This window comes from Acipenser ruthenus, chromosome 24, assembly GCF_902713425.1.
Source record: "Acipenser ruthenus chromosome 24, fAciRut3.2 maternal haplotype, whole genome shotgun sequence".
Classification (NCBI taxonomy): Eukaryota; Metazoa; Chordata; class Actinopteri; order Acipenseriformes; family Acipenseridae; genus Acipenser; species Acipenser ruthenus.
The window spans coordinates 21,344,088-21,365,790 of record NC_081212.1 but is presented as its reverse complement, the minus strand read 5'-3'; the positions used below and the strand labels follow the sequence as shown (position 1 = coordinate 21,365,790).

Here is a 21,703-nt window from a genome sequence, read left to right as displayed (position 1 = left end):
TCAGTCTGATTTAATTAAAATCCCAAGGCAGTCCCTTCCAAATTAGGTTTTATTACATCGAGTAAAAACAGGTTTTTTATAACCCCTAAACAACCTTTCGCAGTCCTTTTATCACCTGTTTCTGATAGCACAAGTCATGTGTAACAAAGCCAACACACGTCAGCTAGCTCTGAAAAGTCATGTTGCGTCAGAGGTTTTGCAGTCATGCATTCCTTTTCCTCTTAACCACTGAGCAACAACTAAGTCAGTTACATTCTTCACCGACCATCGCTGTACATACAAAACTAGAAATATGTAAAAATGTACGTTTGACACAAAGACTGAGACAGGTGGCCACCATATACTACTCGCGATAGCTTGTGCTAAACAACGTCCTTGGCATGTTTCATCACATTTGAATAACATAAGTGTGACATACTATGCAGAAGGGCACCTCCACTATATCCTTGTTCATCATATGCAGTAGTCAGTTTTTGTTGTTTTTAATGCATGGCACATCCATTGGGTGCATGTTTTTTTTTCCCTGCTGTCCAGAGCCAATCAAGTTTGTCAACTGCATCTAAAAGAACCCAATAGTTAATTATCATTACATGATCTAATCTTCAGATTAGCTACCTTGACAACCTGTCTGCAGCCCTGACTGGAAGAGATGCACATTCTTACTGTTCAAAAGGCTGATACAACTCTACTTCCTACAGAGTAGCAGAATAGCAAGAGTAAGTAGTGGGGTTCTGAAAAACCCACGTGTTGGTACAACTGTTTAAATAATGTACTTGTAATTTATCTTTTCATTATTAACATCCTGATTAAACAGTTGTAGCAATATGTGAGGACATGCAGTTATATTTTTCAGAACCCCGCTACTTACTCTTTAATAAACAAATTATCCATCCAAAATAACATTTTCTTAATTCCTTTAATTATATGCTGTTTAGTTAATAATGATGATAACATCAATTTTATAGTTTTTTGTGAGTATATAATATATAATCGACCCTAATTACATTAAATTAACGATACTGTTTTGTTATTCTTATATATTATAAGAGTTTAGCATGCTCTACATAACAATTTTTACCACACTCAAGGCAAGAGCATTACTACAGCTACAGTGCCTGTAACAGCAGCAACTAATGAAATGCAAGGAGAGTAGGACCTCTCCCCCAACAAAAAGAAGTAACATGTAGAATCAAATATAGCCGACTTAAGCAGTCAACTGAAACTTTTCAGGAACTGTGGGTATTATTGTCACACTTTAAAATAAGAAGGAAGGCTTATATAGTTAAATGGAAAAATTAACGTGGTATTACCATCAAATTGTTGGGTAAATGAGGAGCTAAACTGCATTGTATATAGCATTCACTGTAGCTATGAATTCCAGGAATATAATGATCATCATACTTGATGAGTATAAAACAAAAAAACAAACATGAAATGCATCACTTGTTGAAGAAAAAAAAAACGTCAATGAAATAAAATATTCTACAGGTTTCAAAACAACTGTGTGAAATAAAAGCGCTTATTCCGAGTGGCACAATGTCTGAGCCGCACTGTTTTATTTTGCTGCTTGAAAATGAACGTGTGTCTGTGTGCCACAAATGAGGGAGTTATCTTCTAAACCTTTACTACAATTGCAGGTACAGAAAACCACGGCTTGAGACCTGACATTTTGCAGAATACAGCAAACATGCCCATTTATACATGGAAAAAGTGTTCAAAACTAGGTATACATTTCAAGTTATTGCAGGTTATGCTTATTTGTTACAGGATTTTTACAGGTAAAATTTTTTTGTTTGACATTTAATTTTTTTTTCTTTTTTTTTTTACAATACAATAATGTGTCGATGTGTGTTTAAAATCATGACAAAGTCTTCCTTCAGGTCATTTGTTGCCCTTTATAAAATAATATTATATCTTATCGGGCTAGATGTCAATACAGCATAAATCCTGTGGCATTTTGGTTTTCTTCTGGGCATTAAAGCTGTTTGTCTTGGGAAACTTCAGCAGCAAAACACAAACCAGCCGATCAAAGAAAGCACTTCTGTCAAGCTCTGATTTTCAGGCCACATCAACCAACAGTAGTTTTGCCATTCCCAGTTCTTTGAAGGTTAACATCACTGTCTTGTTGCTTTAAGTACTATTTGATGTAATATGTCTCAAATCAAGCCAGTTTACTAACAATGGCTTGGTTGAGAGAATTAAGCTGATTTGTCCATTTATCTAAAGCATTATATCGTGCCCCGCCCCTCTTCTGATGGTCCAGCTCAAGCAGTTGGTTTACTTGATCTATTCGGCCATGAATAGTGCTTAGAGAAAAGGAAAAAGAAAAATATTAGCATGCTTTTTAATCAGTAGCAAGAGGGGGAATTATTTATCTTAAACAAAAATATATGACCTGTGGCATGGCGGTTTGGAAAATGCATTGGTTCCCTGACTCAATACTCAATGAACACAATAAGCACGTTGAACTCTCTTTAAAATGAGCTGTTACCATATGGTCACAATACTGGGTTAACAGTTTTACTTTTTCGAAGAAGCACTTCCAAGAAAAGGCCTCAAGCACTTTCTTTTCCTCAGCAGCAAATGAAAACCAGTATGTCTGGTTATTTTTATCTCTTCGGATCCCCAGAACTCAATCGTAACACAACTCAAGAAATCATGCATACCATAAGAAAACCGTAACTGGAAAATCCACACAGGTAGGCAACTCAGTGGTGTAATATTTATAATTGATATTTAGTTTATGGAAATAACATGTTGAAAAGATCCAAGGAAAAATACAACATCTTTAACGAGACTTGAAAATATGCTGTTTCAGAGGAACTGTAAGAATGTTTTTTGAAAACCCCTTTGCTTATTATACCTTAAACTAGTGCATTAAATGGAATTCTTCCAAACAAAACACCCATGATAGGCTTGTTGCAGAGCAGTGTAAAGGGCTTTGAAGATAGCTTAAAATACAATGCTCTGTTAAGAGAGCAGCTGATCTAGACAGAAATGATGTACAGCCACAGATCCCATTTTTACTACCGGATCCCCATAAAAGTAGTCATTAGGTCTAGCAAGCACACAGTAACAACTCCCAAAACAAAGCAAACAGACTTACTTGTCCAATATGCACTGCACTAGCAAGCTCTCTACATCTGCTACATCTATGTTCAGCTCCTGAAAAAGAAAGTTTCCAGTTCATATATCTCAAATCCAAGTGTGCGTTGGAATTTTTTTTTTTTTACAATTTTGAGTCAGACAAAAAAAGAACAAAGTTTTACCTTAGAAATAAAAGGTATGTGTATTCTAGTGTAAGGCTTAATTAATTTAATAAGCACTTGTGTTCTGATGTTCCGCAGTAACTCTGTAAGAGAAAACATTTCCAATGAAATCATACAAAATACAAAGGGTGCCTTATCCATTATCTATGTTCTAAAATTAAGACTAAAAGCCATCTAGATGTGATCAGTTCCTCCAGAGTCTGTTCAGATGTGTCCATTTTACAAGCAATAAACTCTTTGTAAATACAAACTTAGATTAATCAAGGTTCATGTAAAATTAAGGCATACATACGGACAAACAAATGCCTCCCGAACCCGAACAGGTTTCATCACAATTAGATACAAGTAAAAAACATAGCGTCACATACATACCCCTCTGTTTCCACATAGGAGATAATAAATGCATGTAGATGTAATTTACATTACAACCTACCTTCAATGTGCTCCCTTATGAAGGGATCATCCATGATGTTACTGTGATTTGTTTTCAGAATTTTCTCAAATTCTGTGATGTCGTTATTCTGGTAGGCACTAAAAAAAAAAAAAAAAAGGAAAAGAAATTGACTACATTTTCTTTACTTATGTATAAAACAGGATAAAAAAGTTAATATTTAAAAAAACAGGACATACAAGTTAAATAAAATCACCATGTTTCTATAATGAACATTTCTTAGAAGACATCTAAAACCAAGTTCCTCCACTCTTATTTTCAGTCTAGTCTTTAGACAAAGTAAACATTGTTTAATCGAAGCCCTCTCCTACCTTACTAAATTCGTCATTGCAAGAATCTCTGGATCATTTTTGTATGGTTTAGCCTAAAAAAAAAGATAATTAATAAACATGTTAAAATGTATATACAAAGAAAAGTATCTGGTCAGCTGTATTCACCAAGTAAACAGAAATTGAGGTCCACACAAGAACTGTAATCTGCCATTTAATCTTTGAGACTTTAAATTTAATCTCCTATAATATTTTAACAAACTCAAAAATGCCACTAAGGACTGTACAGTTCTACAAGATCCACCATACCTCCTGAGAGTCAAACGGGTTTATTCCAGACTTCATCAGCATATTCGCTAGAACCAGATATTTCAAACAAGTGGTTCGTCTGGGGCTCCCTGATTCATCATAATTTTTGAAAGCTTCAAAGAAATCTGTGTGCGCCTTTTCAAATTCACCTTCTCTTAAGTGCATTTTTCCTCCACATTCTATAAAAAAAAATGTAAAAACAGACAGGATAATAATTAAAAGTCATGGCACTGTTTATCAGCTCAGGTAGCACACAGATTACCACCATTGTGATACAGATCTATTATTTCATCATACCCCCTTAAGTGCACTATGCAGACTTGCATTGCCACCAACTGGTGTGAAAAAGCATGTCAGTACTTCGTCCAGGTAATTCTCATCAAGTAGAAACAAATACTTTATACAGGTGTGGTCAGGTAGCATTTTATCAATTGCAGAATTTACCAAGATTATACAATTGGGCCGCATTAAAAACCACATGAAAACAAATAGTACTAAATAGAACAGTTACCTCTGATGACACCCATGATTAGCGGATGTGGGATGGCAGACTTGATGTGCAAAGACTGCTCATATAGTGCTTTTAGTTTCTTGTTGTTCTTCTGTGCGGTATACATTTGAATTTCTAGAGCATAGATTTCCAACAACTGTGTGCCTTTCTTCAAGTCATCTTCCCCATCGTCGGTCTGTAATAAAGTGACAAAGAATTAGAAACTGGGTTCAACATGTCAAACCCAGGCCTCACAATAGGAACTCTTTGACCCGGTCGTACTTAGATACTAGCAGGCTTAGTTAAAAGTAGACCTATCCTTTTTGCTATACTTAACTATCTGACTAGACACCTGTATTTGTATTGGTAACAATTTGTATCATACATTGGTAGAGAAAAAACATTGTACCTGACAGGACTGGTGCAGCTGTCGCAGTATCTTCTGAAGCTTTCCGTATTCCTCCCGTTCTAAATACAGTTTTCCAAGCTAAAGACAAGTCAAGAAACATTTGATAGAGGATATACCATATTCTTACAGCCAAGTTAATAAATATAACTTTTGTTAAGACAAAATTGAATATAAAATAGGAATTGAAAAAAAGACTTACTGCATAGCAGTTTCACCCATTCCAGGTTTTACAGAGAGCTTGATTAGCCAGAGTGTATTAGTGTGTCTTATTAAAATCATAGTATAACAGGGAATGGTTCAAACTGATATGCAATGGGAGTGTTATTTAGGTAACTCAAGCACATGCTAAAATTAAAATAAGTATCAACAATGTTTTCACACCTTGCATTCCTACTGAAACTCCAACCTTTGTCATACCCTAATACAATAGTCTCCGCGTATAGGAACACCTCCTAAGAGAACACTTTGCCTAAGAGAACACCCTTGTGGTGACACTGATTTTTCCCCCATTGTAAATGCTCTGTCTAAAGGAACAGGAACTTCGCTGAAAAGAACACCTTCATGGCACCACTAGTGGTTCATTCACAACTGATACAGTACCGTTTTGTAACCTGATAACTCATCATCAAACTTATATTCAAATGGTTTATTCTTGGTTTGTCATCGCAAGTGTATCTAGAGGGACACTGATTGGTTTATTAAATTCTTTCCAGAAGCGCCGTCATGTCATTGCCTCGTGTTGTATTCTGATTTCCACGAGTGCACCTCATCGCTACAAAATGGCATGTAAACAAACGGTGAAATGTTTCTCTTGCTACAAAAAGTTGGAAATTGTTCAAGCTCCTGAAAAAAATCTGAATCAGACACAAGTTGCTGAGCAATTTGGTGTTTTCCGTTCTGGTGAGTTGCTTCATCATTCTGTTAAATAATTGTGTGCATGTCTTGAATATTGCTCCTATACAGATATTCATAATTAACCTAGAGCTGCTTCTGCATTTTTTAACCTGTGTAGGGGTGCTGTGTTAATTTAGTTTGACAGTTAGTTCATTAACGTTAGTTTGTCTGTTACTTTTTTATTATAGTTTATTAACATACACTTGCCTATTGCTTTTCTCTTACTTATGACAAGTAATAAATATGTACTTATTTACTTATTCATATTGTGTCTGGTGGTCAACCCCATCTAAAAGAACACTTCCGCTAAGAGAACACCTCGATTGCTTCCCAAGGGGCGTTCTCTTAGCCGGAGATGACTGTACTTTCAAAGTTTGTGGAAAACTACCAATATAAGTGTATATAAAAATAATTACCTTTGTGTTTGTTTTAAACCACAATCTGTCATTTTTGGCATCTTTCAACGCCTCAAGGGTTGTTTCATAAAATTCCTGCAGTAAATCCATCTGCAAAAAAATCATATTCTGATACAAGGAAAATATACCGATGTTGCAGCTCAATACATTTTAGTGGTTATATATTATACATGATTATCTAACAGCATTGAATCTTCACAAAGTGCCAGTTATGTATGCACTGGTCCTAGCAAAGCTATTAAATTAGTTATTGTCGGGTAGTCTTTCTGTAAAGTACTATGTGCTTAAAGAGTTGAAAAGGCATTTTGTAGACTGCACTGCATACCTGTTTGGAGGTGGAAATGTAATCAAGGATAGAATTAATGGATTTCTCCGAGTAATTCCTTGTGACTGCACTCCGGATGTAGGTGAGCAGCTGTTTGTACCTGTTCATCATTTCTGGGAAGTTAGTCTGGGTAGAACAAAGAAAAAAATAAATGAGGACACTAAGGAAAGCTCCTTACATTGCAAAACATAATATTACTTTGTTTTGTTTTTTTAAACTTTCTCCCTTCAGACTAATTTCCAATGCTTCACTTTCTAATGCTAATATGCAGGACCAGAACGATTCTGAGAATAATTGTGGAATAGCGGATTATGCAAGACATTAAATACTGAATAAACCACACTGCTTTGTGACACCTATTTTATATATGACGTTTATATTATTTTAAACTTTATATCACTAGCCTGTATTTTATATATTACTCCATTTACAGTCAATTTGTGTTTGGAAGATGGCTGGCACTCTGTAGATCATGTTTTATACTGATGTGATGCAACATAAGTGCAGCAAATGCTTTCCAAGGGCAAACTGCCAAAAGAAGTCAGTAAAGTGCCAACACCACACAATGAGACAATCTCACTTTTCTTGTGATTATTTAATTTAACCAGTCAATACATCAAAAAGACACCCAGCACATTTCTGACTTCAGTCAAGTTTCAGTCAATTTATTTCTTACTTGGGCTGCTACAATTAAATTGAAAATCGATTTCGATCAATTCCATTCCTCATTATATACATATAAACACTGGGTAATCGATTCAATAACTACATTTTTGTAACACGCATAGTTAATAACATTATTTTAGTTTTATCAAGGAAAATGCACTGAACGCCACCCTGCCTTGCTATTTACAGCATTTCTGCCAGATAAGCAGTGGGCGTGCTCTTCTTTACCTGCTCGTGTTAACCAGCGTCTGATTTGCTGGTCCCATCCTACCAGCGAATCAGTTTTGAAAATGCTTTGTAAGTACGCCCCTTTGTGTATTCGATGTAAACAAAAAAAAAGAAAAGTGTGCCGCTTTGAATCCAGAGCAGGATGACAAGCTTGTATTTCTGGCAAACAGCCTGTAAATAAATTGTATTATTATTATGATGATGATGTTTCAGGCAGGGATTTCTGCATTGTGTGTTTCACGGATAGTGAAGGTTAGGTTTCATAAACTTGTCTAGTTTATACAGATTACATTCCAAAGTACTGTAATCTGTTTGGAATAAATATTTTAGTAACACCCCTGTAGTATGTTAAACTTGCTTTAGGCTTGTTGCAAATGTTTTTGTGTTTTTTTTTTAAAAATGTATTTCTCCTGAAGCTACCAAGGTGTAATTACCCCTCGCATTCAATTGTTGTGCACAAGCTTTTACTTAACTGCAATGATATTAAAATAATAACGCCGTGGGGAGAGGAATGGAGCGGAACGTATGTGGGCAGTACAATCATCAATATTTATTCAAACGATTATATTGTGTGCCCAATTAATCGATTGCTATTTTGAGGCTCAACTGACAGCCCTATTTCTTACCAATTTGAAGTTGATTTTAATCATCTGTTTCAGTGCTTTGAATCCCCACTCTCCCTTTTCACCTTCAAGCTCCAAAACCTGTGAGGAAAAAAAAACAGAAATATGTAAGTATTGTTTAAATATCATAAGAACTATGACTTTAACTATGACATGAAGATAATGTGATAAACTTTGAATCAGCCTATATCATCACAAAGATTTAAGTTCACAGACAATAAGGACTTATTGCCAATTTTGAGACGAATACCAAAGTATGTGATCTGATTTTCTTCTGTTTTAGAAGGTTATATGACTGCCTTGGTCAACTTTAGTGAAAATGTGGCTCTGTACCTTCTGGAAACTGCTCAAGGCTGCTTTAGGATCATCTTCCTTTAACGCTTTGGAATTGTAGTATTGATTTTCCAGATCCACATTGGGCTCAGAGTTGCTGTCTTCTGAGTATTCCTAGAAAACAAACAAAACTGAACGATTATAGCTTATTTCAGAGCATAGAAAAACCAGAGGGCCAGTTATTTCTTACAACTTGAATTACTCCAAGGCTTTTCCACTTCACAAGTATGAAAATATTTCTTAATGGATTAACCACCTTTCTAATACTGTGTCATACATATGGACAAAATACTGTGCCACCTCATTACATCTCACCTAACAACCACAATATATTAATTACATGTTTTTCAATCTGTTATACTACTGTAAACAAATAATTTTCATGTTTTGGTTTTAGTAAGCAGTAATTTTGCCCTACTAAAATTATTTTTGTAGAGTAGAATTTGTCTTTTTATATAGGCTATTATTTTTCTCTTTGCTTACATTTTTTTTGCTACCTTCATTTATTCCCTATGCCTGGATGTGTGAATTTTTGCCTTTGAATACATTCCAAGCAATATTTGTTTGAATATTAATTTGCATTTACAAAAATATATTTAGAGGAAGCATCCCAAAACATGCTTACAGTTTTAGTTTAAAGCTTTACAAACTCTTATGATTTTAAACATAGTACTTTAGTGTTAAAAAAGGAAATGTTCACAAAACTAGCAAACTGTTAGAAAACCTTAAGTGTTTGGTATGTAATTACTTGAGTTGACAGTATAAAAGATTAAGGAAGACACAAACTATCACTATAAAAAAAATGAAAAATTAAAACCGACAACAAACCCCTCAGATGCATCCCATTGTAGAATAAAAAAGCAAACTTGAACAGGAAAAAAAATAAAAACTCCATAAATCTGTCTATTTGAGTGGCCCAAAACTGAAAGCGCGTGTGTGTGTTTCTGTGTGTCTGTAATTCCTAATAAAAATCTTGATGGTTAATTTGTTTTATTTTATCAAAATAGCTGTTAACTGTCACTGACACAACAACCTGCAAAATGATGTCAAACTCAAATTTTATAAAATAACCACAACACTATTTAACACTAGTCTGATAACACACACAGCAATTTATTGTTATTAAGAACTGCGTTTATATATTTTTTTCGTAATTTTGAATTAAGTTAATAAAATAAATATAAAATATATGGGTACGTTATCCTTAAATACCGGTACTGACTTTTTTAATGCATAAAAAAAAAAAAAAAAAACCAACACCACATTAACATGTAACGTGACCGCAGTTTAAGATCTTCGTATTCATGATAGCCCAACAATACAATTACTCTAGCCACTGTCACCGACTGTACGTGTACATTTACCTGGCTGGGAAACGGATCTTAGTGCACAAGTAAGTGGCAAGCAATCAATCAATATAAACATGTTGAGATCGCTACTAGGACTACAACAACATGTTTCTGTTTACCGCTACTTCTAGATTTAATTTCTGTGAAATTCAGACAGGTACTACATAAGTGTCAATATAAATATGTATACATTAATACTATTGCTACCATAACCCTAAAAGCCTTGCAGCAGGTAGCTCAGGCCCAGGCTGGACTGGCCTATATAAACTAAAGCATGAATTAACCAGGCCTGACCCTCCTCTGCAAAGAGCAACATATTTATAACAGATAATATACCCGGAGTTTTAACCTAAACTTTTAAGTCGTGGTTACTGACATAAACAAAACACTATGAAATCTGACAGTGCAAAACCAAACATTTTACATAACACTCCGGTACACTACCACCAGCCTGCCCATGAAGTGAAGCTGACTTAGTCATGTTTGATCCGTTTTAAATTACGATTGAAACTTTTTGGGGAGCACGGAAAGAGAGAAGTGTGTATTTTACGGCACCCCAAAACTACAAGAAACATACTCAGAAATGTTAAACCCTTACCAGGTCATAATCTTCTTCATCATCGCACATGAAGTCATCCTCCATGTCAGACATCTTGCCTTGGAGTTCAGAGACAGTCCTTCCCAGAATGCTCCGCAGCGTCGAATTATTCAGCCAGGCACCACAGGAACTCCGATTCTAGTTACAGAGTTCCCGGGGGGGCAGGGAATGAAAGTAACACCACAACTAACATTTTAACTTGACACCCAAACAAAGTACTTACCTGTATTAATACAGAACACTGAGCAACTAATTGGTAATTACAGTAGTATATTTTAAAACGCATTTAAATCTATATTACAATTTAATGCTATTTAAAAAAACTCTGCGCTGCGATTTCATATGCATACGAATACTAGTGCACACAATACAGAGCCGTCTATATCTAAGGAATGTATGCTAACCAAGATATTGCTTTTTTAGTTTAATTTAATTATACTATAATAATAGCCAAACCATGTAAGACCAAATATTGCTGTCGGAAAACTACGTATCGCGTAATAATGTGTAAGCACTGAATTAAAAGTTTAAAGTTAAAATGTACTAATTTTCTTGCAGCTCAGTTATTTAGACGTATTATTAAGATAATATGGTAGTGCGCTGTCATAACAAAACAAAAAACGATATAATAATGATATGCCATCTGTAATATGAAATACAATTCTCTCTCTCTCTCTCTCTCTCTCTCTCTCTCTCTCTCTCTCTCTCTCTCTCTCTCTCTCTCTCTCTCTCTCGGGAACATCTAACATGGAAATTAATAATTAAATATATGTTTTGACAATTTCTGTTTTACAGGATTTCCGTGAAGTTACAGCCAGCAGTATCCGGGGTATCGTCGCATGACTATCAGCTGACAAAACCTTTGCTAGTGTGTTACAGTTCTAAGAGAAATAGGTTTGCAACACATAAAGTTGTTTTTTAAAGCCAAGGTTTAACTTAAGCCGAATAAATCGTTGACCAACAGAATGGCCACGAATCCACCTCCAAAACTGCAAGTCCGAAGTAGTGAAAACGACAGGTGAGTAGTGGCAAAAGTCATTTGTAAAATTATGGTATCAACAATACTGTTCTTATAGCTTGCAAAAGCTTCAAACTCGAACTAAACTGTTCAGAAAAGGCATCTGTGTCGTTTACTGCGGGTATTGCACTTTTTCATTATTATTTTTGTAATAACGATATTGTATTTTATACATGGACATGGTTGCTGTGTCGGTATTTCAAATGAATTAATCTGTAGAACCTATTGTATACAACGTGTACGTTTTTCACATTTTTCAATTCTGTTTCTACCAGTGAACCCCATACATGATCGATACCTGTTGCACACAAAGCTGTATACTGTAATTAATGAATGTACTTCTCCCACTTTTCACTGGATGGAAGCACCAAGCATAATGGCTCCCCCTAGTGGATTCAGCCCATAGTGATTTTGCTAGTTTACCTGTATTGGTTTTCTCAATACTGTAGCTGTTGTAGCTTCATAAACACGAATCATAAACACGTTTAACAAGCTCAGGTGTATCTACAACACGTATTACATACAATATTGAAAGTCTTCAAAATGAAGTGTATTATGTGAAATCTACAAAAAATATGTTTGTAAATAAAACGCATCAAAGTTGTGGCTAACTGGACAAGGATGTCCAAAACAATATTTTGTACAGTACAAACTGAGCACATCATATTGGCTATCCCTTGAAGACCACATACCCTCTTGGATGTATGTGGTTCGTAGGCATATAAAACAGCTGACCTGTAAAAGCTGTGCTGTAGGCATCAGGATAGAAGGTTTGGCTGCCTGTCACTTCCAAAGAAATGCTTCTAATGTCCTGCAATAACTATCCAGTTGATCTAAACAGTATCATATTTAAATACTGCCACTGTTGCACTTTATCCACAAAGAACATTTCTGTATTTCTGTCTGTAAAGTCATTATAAACGAATGCATTATAAACAGTTTATTGCAGTGACTTTGTAAAAATGAATTCTGTTTCTTTACTTTGATTTCAGGTTGAAGCGACTGAAGGAGACATTCATATCAAAGTTTGGTTTGGCTCCTGTGTTTTATGCTCGTGCTCCGGGGCGAGTCAATTTAATTGGTTGGTAACCAAGATTTTGTTACCTTGGCTAATTTTGTTTGAAACTGCAGAATACAGTTTCGATATGCTATGGTGATATTTTAAGTTAATGTGGCAGTATATAAGTAAATATATACGTTTCTGATTAAATATATTAGCTGCATAATATGTTTTTATAGTGAATTTTAACAAATTTTGTTTCCAAAACACTGACCTGCTTTTGTCAGTGCTAATGTAATGGTATTAGCCAAAACATTCTACACTACAATTACAAGCTCGTAACAATAATGCAATACCCAGTACAGATACGTTTTTTGAAATCTCATGAACATGGCTTTAACTGTGAATCCCAATCTTTCCATTTTAGGGGAACACATTGATTACTGTGGTTATGCAGTACTGCCCATGGCTATAGAGCAAGATATCCTGACAGCTGTATCACTGAACAAAACACAAGTCATCCAGTTGGCCAATACAAATCCATTGTACCCGTAAGTAGTACTGTATATCCTCTTAGTCTTGTTTTAATAGAACCAGTTACATCCTGTATTAATACACTAGTAAATACACAAGGTAAGTGCTGCTATCGCCTCCATTATCATAAGAACATAAGAACATAAGAAAGTTTACAAACGAGAGGAGGCCATTCAGCCCATCTTGCTCGTTTGGTTGTTAGTAGCTTATTGTTCCCAGAATCTCATCAAGCAGCTTCTTGAAGGATCCCAGGGTTTCAGCTTCAACAACATTACTGGGGAGTTGGTTCCAGACGCTCACAATTCTCTGTGTAAAAAGTGCCTTCTATTTTCTGTTCTGAATGCCAATTTTCTGCATATCTGTTATCCAACATCAGATGGCAGTATTAAACCATCTGTAAATGCACACACTTCAATGTTTGTATTATTTTACAGGGATTTCACTAGCAGTATCAGTGATATTCATATTGACAAGACTAAACCTTTATGGCATTACTATTTCCTTTGTGGGCTGAAAGGAATTCAGGTGAGTATTTAAAGCACATTTATTTTGTACCAGTACAAAAAAAGATGAGAGCAAATTGTTGTTCCTACCTATTGCCAAATGTGTTTCTTATATGGCTTGTTTCATGCAAAAGTCTTTTCGAACTTTAATATTTTCATGTAATTAGTGTCCAGGGTTCATCTGTTGTTCCATATTAAACATTGTACACGCTGTCACAATCGTCAAGACTAGAGAAGAACCTAACTGCCAATGCGAGCAACACACTGAGCAGTGCCAGATATGCAGTAATACTAAATCTTTAAAGGATTTAAAATAAATAAATAAATTTAATAAGTTATTTCTTCTTTGTCTTGCTCTGTGCCCCGGGAGGGCTGGCAAACCGCAAATTAAACAATGTTTTTATTTTTTTTTAAACCTAATATAAAATCGTTTTAGTTTGTGGTTAGAAATTAATTGTTTAGTTTCTTACAGATAGCAGGCTGTTTTAGGGTAACTGCGGTTTAATGTGCTAATGAGTTCTTGTTTCTGTTTCAAGTGCAGCTCCATCTTATTCCTGTGGTAGGAAGAATGATTAGCTGCTAATACAGAGGGCATTGTATTCATTTCTGTTAACAATTTTGTAGCGGAACAGATATAATGAAGATTTATACATTTATTGTTTGGTTTTGGATCATTCTGAAGTTGTTCTTGGGGACTTATCCGAAATATTAGTGGTCTTTAGTATTAATTTTTAAAGCTTAAAAGTCAAGTTCAAATCATTTTTAATGTTAACCCTAGCAAAAAGAACAACCTGTTCAAAAATAATTTTGCAAACATGGTAACTACTATTTATGTGTATGTTTTTCATTTTTTTCATTTTTTGTTTTAAATAAACCTTTTAAAGTTTTAAAACGCAAACAGGAACTTTTCAAATTAAGTTAATAGGTACTGCAGGTTTTACACAACAAAGTTTGGCAGAAAGTATTATAAAATGCTGCAGACTATAATAAACACTTAAAGTCTAGTGCTGATAGGGTCCAAGGGGATAATCTGTTTAAATTAATTTGAACATGTAATCCTATTGGGATACGACTACAGCAAAACTTGGCAGAGCCTCTTTTCGTTTCTGAAACTGGAGTATATTTTTTTAAAACATTGCGTGATAACTCTGTAAGTCTGATTCACATTCAAGACAATCCTGTGGATCAAGTTCAGTTTAAATATATTCCTCACATGTTTTTTAAACAAGCTTGGCTGCCATTCTGCAACAAAGGGCATTGGCAGCAGCATCATTTTAGCCCATAATCTTGCCTTTAAGCTTTATATAAAAGTCTTGAAACCAGTGGCCTATGTTTATTAAAAAAGACCAGAGGATAATAAAAAGTGCCATAAAGTGTTTTTTAGCACGCACAATTGATCAAGTTTTTATCAAATGTTGAATCCAACACCTTAGGAAACTCCCGGTGCTATAAAGAGCTCCACGCAAATGGCATTTTTTTCTCTCTTTGTAATAGTGACACCGTGTATGGGATTAGCAGTTCATGGCAAGGCAAACGTTTAAGAGAGGTTACGACACTCATGTTGCTTATAGGGTTAAGATGATGTTGTAGCATGTACTGTAATTACAGTGGTATCATTATTTATCTATAGACAGCTAACCGCATGTGCGGTTTCTGTCAACACACCATTTCAATATGATTTTTCTTTTGTCTCGTCACTAGGAGCATTTCAGTCTCGCTTGTCCACTGGGGATTAACTGTGCTGTGGATGGAACCATCCCGGCTAGCTCCGGGCTCTCCAGCTCGAGTGCCATGGTGTGCTGTGCAGGGCTCGTCACTTTGGAAGCCAATAAGAAGACCCTTTCAAAGGTAAACTCATTTACTGCATGATATCTTATGTATGACTTCATATCTCTGGGGTGAAAAGTAGAATTTATTATTATTATTATTATTATTATTATTATTATTATTATTATTATTGTTTATTTCTTAGCAGACGCCCTTACCCAGGGCGACTTGCAGCATACAAAAAATACATATCAAGAATTACAGTACAATTAAGAGCAAGATACAAAATACAATGACTTCAGTCCTAATAAGAGCAAATACAAAACACAGTACGATTTGATATCGGGGCATTTCAAGAACAGATAACAGTGTTGATAGTTACATCAGGGTTAGATACGAGTGCAAGTGAAATACAAAATACTACAGATTGGGTTTTAAATACAGTAAAATAGGGAGCAGATAAGTGCAAGTTAAAGTGCATTAAAAGCAGAGTGCTATATAGTCCAGAAGGGAAGAGTTGAGTTTTACAGGTGTTGTCTGAAGAGGTGTGTCTTGAGGAGGCGCTGGAAGGTGGTCAGGGACTGGGCAGTCCTGACATCCATAGGAAGGTTGTTCCACCACTGCGGGGCGAGGGTGGAGAAGTAGCAGGCTCTGGAGGCAGGGGAGCGTAGAGGAGGTACAGCTAGTCTTCTACTGCAGGCGGAGCGGTGAAGTTGGTTAGGGGTGTAGGGAGAGCTGAGGGTCTGGAAGTAGCTGAGGTAGGTGAGTACAAGAGTCTTGAACTGGATGTGAGCGGTGATCGGAAGCCAGTGGAGTAGTGTGAGAGAAGCGAGGCAGAGAGAACACCAGGCGAGTAGCAGAATTCTGGATGAGCTGGAGCAGACGGGTAGCAGATGCAGGGAGGCTGGCCAGGAGGGAGTTGCAGTAGTCTAGGCGGGAGAGTACCAGGGCCTGGACGAGGAGTTGCGTGGAGTAGTTGGTGAGGAAGGGTCGGATTCTTCATATGTTGCTCAGGAAGAAACGGCAGGTGCGTGCTAGAATAGAGATGTGCTGGGAGTAGGTGAGGCAGGGGTCCAGGGTTACTCCAAGGTTCTTGGCTGAGGAGGAGGGAGAGAGTGGTAGATTCCAGAGGAATGGAGATAGAGTTTATCAGTCTAATTTCATGGGAAAGTGCTAAGGCTTGATCTGATGTTGCAGACTCTTACACCATGACAATGCCCTAGTTCACATGACACAAACTGTCAGACTGAATCGCTTACATTTGTTTATTTAGCAGATGCCTTTATCCAAGGCGACTTACAGAGACTAGGGTGTGTGAACTATGCATCAGCTGCAGAGTCAATTACAACAACGTCTCACCCGAAAGAAGGAGCACGAGGAGGTAAAGTGACTTGTTCAAGGTCACACAGTGAGTCAGGATATAAATTACACATGTTGAGGTGTTCTAATACATTTGCACACTACTATATATATCTAAAATCTGGTATGAAGTTGCTTCTATGGCATGTCTAGCCAGTGTAATGTGCTGAATTCTAGTACTGGCAGAGAACAATAAGATGTGAGTAACATAATGATGCAAAAAGGGGCCCCTGCTCTAAGCAGATATAAAACTCCACATTTACCGTGTGAATTTACTGTGGTAAACTTAAATTCACACGGTAAATGTGGAGTTTCCCCATGTGTTTCTCATGGTTATACTATGCAATTACCATCATTTTCCATGTTTATTAATTTATTAATATGCTTTACCATACCTCTCAGAGCTTTACAGTGCTCACCTTGCTTTGAGTAAGCTTTATAACACTTTGCTATGCTTTTACTGTGGTAAAGTTGTATAAGTCTGCTCATTCATTCAGCATCGTATCACATGGAGATGGTAACACTTGTAGTGATATGGGCTTCACTACCCCTTTGGGAATTCCTTTTTAATTGCGTTTGTGTTACAAACATTTTGCACTCTAATTTGGGTAGATAAGTCACAGCATGGCTTTTATGCCATGCATGTATGAATATATGTATGTATTTATTTTGTTTAAATGGCAAAAAGTATATACTGTACACAAGGTATGCTGTGGCGTGTAAAATTTCATTTGTCAAAAACAATTTCTAAAGAGAATAAGGATCACAATATAGTTAATGTAGTCTTGTTTTTGACAGTTACTTAAGCAATACCAGAACCTTTTATAGTTTTTTTTTCCAGCAGGGCATTTGGCAGATCAGCTCCCATGTACTTTTCACAGCAGGTTACCTGTTTTTTTTTTCTTCTTTTAAATGTGTGAGTCAATTAAGTGCTCACGAAAAGGGACTAATAGCACGAACTACAGGCCTGCCACAAAGCTCTGCCAAAGCATTGCAGCGCTGAGATTGACAGTCACGCTAAATTCTGTATTGATTTCATAATGTGGACTGACATCCCAAGGTGAATTTCCAGTCAAGGCCACCAGACCATAAGTTTAGTCAATTAACCTACTGCACGAGCAAGTCTTCAGTTATTTCAGTTATACTTTGTTCATTTTCATGAAATGGCTCAGCACAGTTTACAGAGAATAGTTTGTTATACAAGTGTGAACAGCTGCATGTTGTTTGTAAAGTTAGTCTCTTTTTTTCTGCATTGGGTTTTAAAAGTGAAAAGAGTTTAACATACCAGCCTGGGTATCGGATTCTGCTAATTAGAACAAAATGCAAAATGTAAAATTCAATCATATTGAAACATTGAGCAAGTTATCTTTTAAGCATTTCAGTGTTTTATATTTGAGTGTTAAAACACAACACAGCTGCAGTAAACACACTACCACAATGAAAATTCCTCTCCTGCCAAAGAAAACTTTGAATTCAGATAACATTATATGACAAACCCATTGTTTTGATTTTGCACTGACATTAGAATGGTTAGTTAACAGTATCAAGCTGTTTTGTTTTGCTTTATTCTGGTCAAGAGCTTTTTAAAATAAATAGCAGATGTTCAGTGCAATCCATGGGTCACATTTAAAGTGCTGATCCTATGGTCTTGGACAACCTTACTTTAGTAAAGGATCGGATTGTTGTCAGAACTCAAGGCTGGGACTAGCCTAAAGCTTTTTGTAATTACATTTTCTTATTTGATTCATAAGCTTATGAAGTTTTCTTTGGAAGCCTGTGCTTAGATTACTGAACATTAACTAAAAGAGGATATTTGTAGTACAGGCTGCGTATGTGTTATAATAACCTAATAATCGAATTTGTTTTCCACTGTGGGGGATGCATATGATTATTTAGTCATTTAGCAGACGCTTTTATCCAAAGTGACATACAAAGACTTGGGGGGGTGAACTGTGCATTCACAACTGCTGCTGCAGAGTCACTAACAATAGGAGCTTGGTTTACATGTCATCCGAAGGATGGATGTATGGTTTTTCAGCATATCCCTGGCGACGTTGGTTTAGTGGGTGCGCTAGTGTGGTTACACTTACATACAAAATAACAACCTGTTCTTATAAAGCTTGGTCGGAAATCTATTAGGACAGGGATTCCCAAACTGGGGATGGTTTCAGGGGATCATAACACATACGCATTTCTTTTCTCCTAAATGACCCTGACAAAACGATGTTCCCCAGACAGAGGGATCAATTAGTTTACACAAATGCTGCTGTTTGATGCTTGGGCTTATTTCAAATGTAACATTGACATCAGCTCGGGCCCACGCTAACGGTATGTATCATTATACAACAAAAGAGGGCGATTGCAAGGAGAACAAAATAGTCAATTATATTAATGCACTTCATAATTATAACATATTCAATTAAAAAAAAATGACCTTGAGCTGAGAAAGTTTGGAAACCTTGTGCTCAATTTATTAAAATGTAGGTCCCAGTGACCAGCTTATTCAGGAGTGCATGACATTGTGTGCAGTGCTGCGTCCTGTATGATAAAATATTGTTTCTATCCTACAACAAATATACGTCACTGGGCATTCACAGATTATCTGTAAATCAACTGAGCACATAACAGATACAGCAACGTTTTACTCTACTGTGAGCAAGCCATCGTTTATTTGATTGTATTCAGCATTCCCGCATTCGGTCCTTCTAAGGTTTTATTTTATGAAATCAAATTACATTGCGTGTGTAATGCTTGCTGTTTTTCATTTTCTATAGTTATAAACAGAAGTATTTGGATTCAGGACTTGGATAGATTTTTATTTATTTTTTTTGCTACTGTGCTTTTGTGTCCGATATTTACATTTGTGATATATATATATATATATATATATATATATATGGATCTGCGGACAGTTCAGCTTATCAGTGATGGGGTTTTTATATGGGTTTCTGAAGTCTTAATGTGATTCTCTAAACGTCTGTTTGATCCAGGTTGGCTTTAGAAACCTGGATGTGCCTTTAGCGAAGGCTAAGAAGAACTGAGTGAGAAAGCACAACTATAAGGGATTTGAAGTTGATCCTGATGCATTAGCCTAAAAAAATACCAGTTAATTTAACTTCCTGACCTTTTTATTGAAATGCTTTTCTGTAATCCCACAGAAAGGCATGCCCTTGGCATCTGGAGTAACAGTGATCAGCTTGGCCACTGAGTTTTCATTTGCTAACATGTTTAGGTAATTTTTTTTTTGGGGGGGGGGGGGGGGGGTAAATGACCTCATTGTGACTATCCATTTATAGACACCACTTTAACACCTATTCTGTTTTGACGTAATCAATAGATCCCTCTCTATTAAGAACTAAGATGTTTCCTGGAAAATTATAGAACAATGGGACTTAGTAAAATCTAATAAATGGGACCTTTTTAAAAAGCATGCATATGTAATTGGCTGTATTTATTCTTTATGTTTTTACGAGTCATTTGGACATTAAAAATGAAAAATGGCCCAATGAAATATGTTCTTCTTTGTGGCAAATTAAATAAATGCATAGGCAGTAGATGGTAGGACTGGAGTACCATAGTTAAATCAATATGTAAGTCTATAAAAAGAACTGTTCTGTGAAAATCATCCAGTGGTGCTTCTGGTGCACCCCCTTTGCATCTGTGTGGCACTGGAGCAGAGGGGGGATGTGTGGCTGATTGGGATTCTTTGCTCAGGGTCAACTTAGTTATAAAGGTCATCATGAACTCTTGGCGCCATTCTGAAATCAGATTTCAGCTTGTTAGAGGAGAACCAGTAGCGGTAATAAAAACGTCAATGCATCACGTTTACTGTGTTTACTTGAGAGCTATGTATAGCTGCACCACAGACTGCACAGCCCGGTGGTCTTGTTAAACCGAGGTTGCTTTGTTTCCATTGTTCAAAGCCAGATACAATTTGTATTTTCCATTCCTTTAAATACGTTTAAAAAAAAAAGCAAACGTTCTTAATAGGCAGTGGGCACTAATTGCTTTTTATGTCTCGGGAGGTAAGACTTACCAAGTGTTAAAGAGCAAGTAGCTTCAAATTACAAATGAACATTTCCGAGTTTGACTGATTTCATCTGTATGACCTCTGCCAGTGCTTGAACTTAAAAGCCCAGCTTCACAATGCAGGTGCTGGAATATCTAATATCTAAGGAGAAATAGCACTGTCTCATTCCGGTTAGTGATTTTTTTTTGCAACCAGTAGTGTCCCTTTGGTTTGACCATTTACTGAATCTGCTCTGTTTTTCCAAAGTATATCATCTGAATTGTTTTTCTTGCATGTTTATTCAAGTAATACTTAGACGCGTCAATGTAAGTAGTGTTATCATACAATCTGTTTTACAGTGCAGTCCGCATAGTACTTGTTCTATCAAATGTGGGAACCTGGCGTATTGCAAGCAATAGATTCTTAGAGGATCATAGTTAAAAAAGATGAGGTCTGCAGATGCTGGGGCCCATCAATGAAAGGTAGACAGAGACCGTGCCATACAGTAGCTATCACAGGGCACTCCCAGAATACATGTAGGTCGGTCCTACTCCATTATTATCTGATCACACTAGCAAATGAAATGGAAAAAATGGGTCATGCTTGAAAAAATATATAAAAATAGGAAAATCCAATTTTAAACATCTGAATTGTCTACTGTAAAATCAACAGTGATAAGCAAAAAATCCAAAGTTGTTTTGGAGTCTGTATAATTAATGTAAGCTAAATTTAAAAATATATATTTATTTTTAAAATAACATAAATGCTTTGTTGTATTTTAAGTTTTATCTTGTGCACCACATCTTAGCAATTAGGGCTTGCATGAATGTAGGTTTTGGCTTTCTTACAGTCTAGTCAATATTGCTCAGAAATCCACCTCGCTT

The 21,703-nt window shown here is 36.1% G+C and overlaps 2 protein-coding genes across 3 annotated transcripts in view; one reads left to right on the top strand and one right to left on the bottom strand.

The window, feature by feature from the left end:
* Positions 1-1,534: 1,534 nt before the first annotated feature.
* Positions 1,535-10,827, bottom strand: LOC117429483 (COP9 signalosome complex subunit 2). The gene is made up of 13 exons (XM_058998673.1): positions 10,630-10,827; positions 8,683-8,796; positions 8,353-8,430; positions 6,833-6,958; positions 6,508-6,597; positions 5,198-5,275; positions 4,810-4,984; positions 4,299-4,477; positions 4,032-4,084; positions 3,703-3,800; positions 3,270-3,352; positions 3,107-3,165; positions 1,535-2,306 (listed from the first exon to the last, which is right to left on the bottom strand). The coding sequence occupies exons 1-13, from the start codon at positions 10,681-10,683 to the stop codon at positions 2,162-2,164; spliced, it is 1,332 nt and encodes a 443-aa protein (XP_058854656.1). The 5' UTR covers positions 10,684-10,827; the 3' UTR covers positions 1,535-2,161.
* LOC131700573 (N-acetylgalactosamine kinase-like) overlaps positions 10,783-21,703 on the top strand; it is a 35,203-nt gene continuing 24,282 nt past the window's right edge. The window contains exons 1-6 of one of the 2 annotated variants that reach the window (XM_058998671.1): positions 10,783-10,885; positions 11,425-11,647; positions 12,640-12,728; positions 13,075-13,198; positions 13,616-13,706; positions 15,386-15,532. In XM_058998671.1, coding sequence (XP_058854654.1) covers positions 11,595-11,647; positions 12,640-12,728; positions 13,075-13,198; positions 13,616-13,706; positions 15,386-15,532 — 504 coding nt within the window. In that variant the 5' untranslated portion in view covers positions 10,783-10,885; positions 11,425-11,594. Of the gene's footprint in view, positions 10,886-11,002; positions 11,137-11,424; positions 11,648-12,639; positions 12,729-13,074; positions 13,199-13,615; positions 13,707-15,385; positions 15,533-21,703 lie in introns of those variants that run through there. The other variant, XM_058998672.1, reaches the window with a different exon arrangement.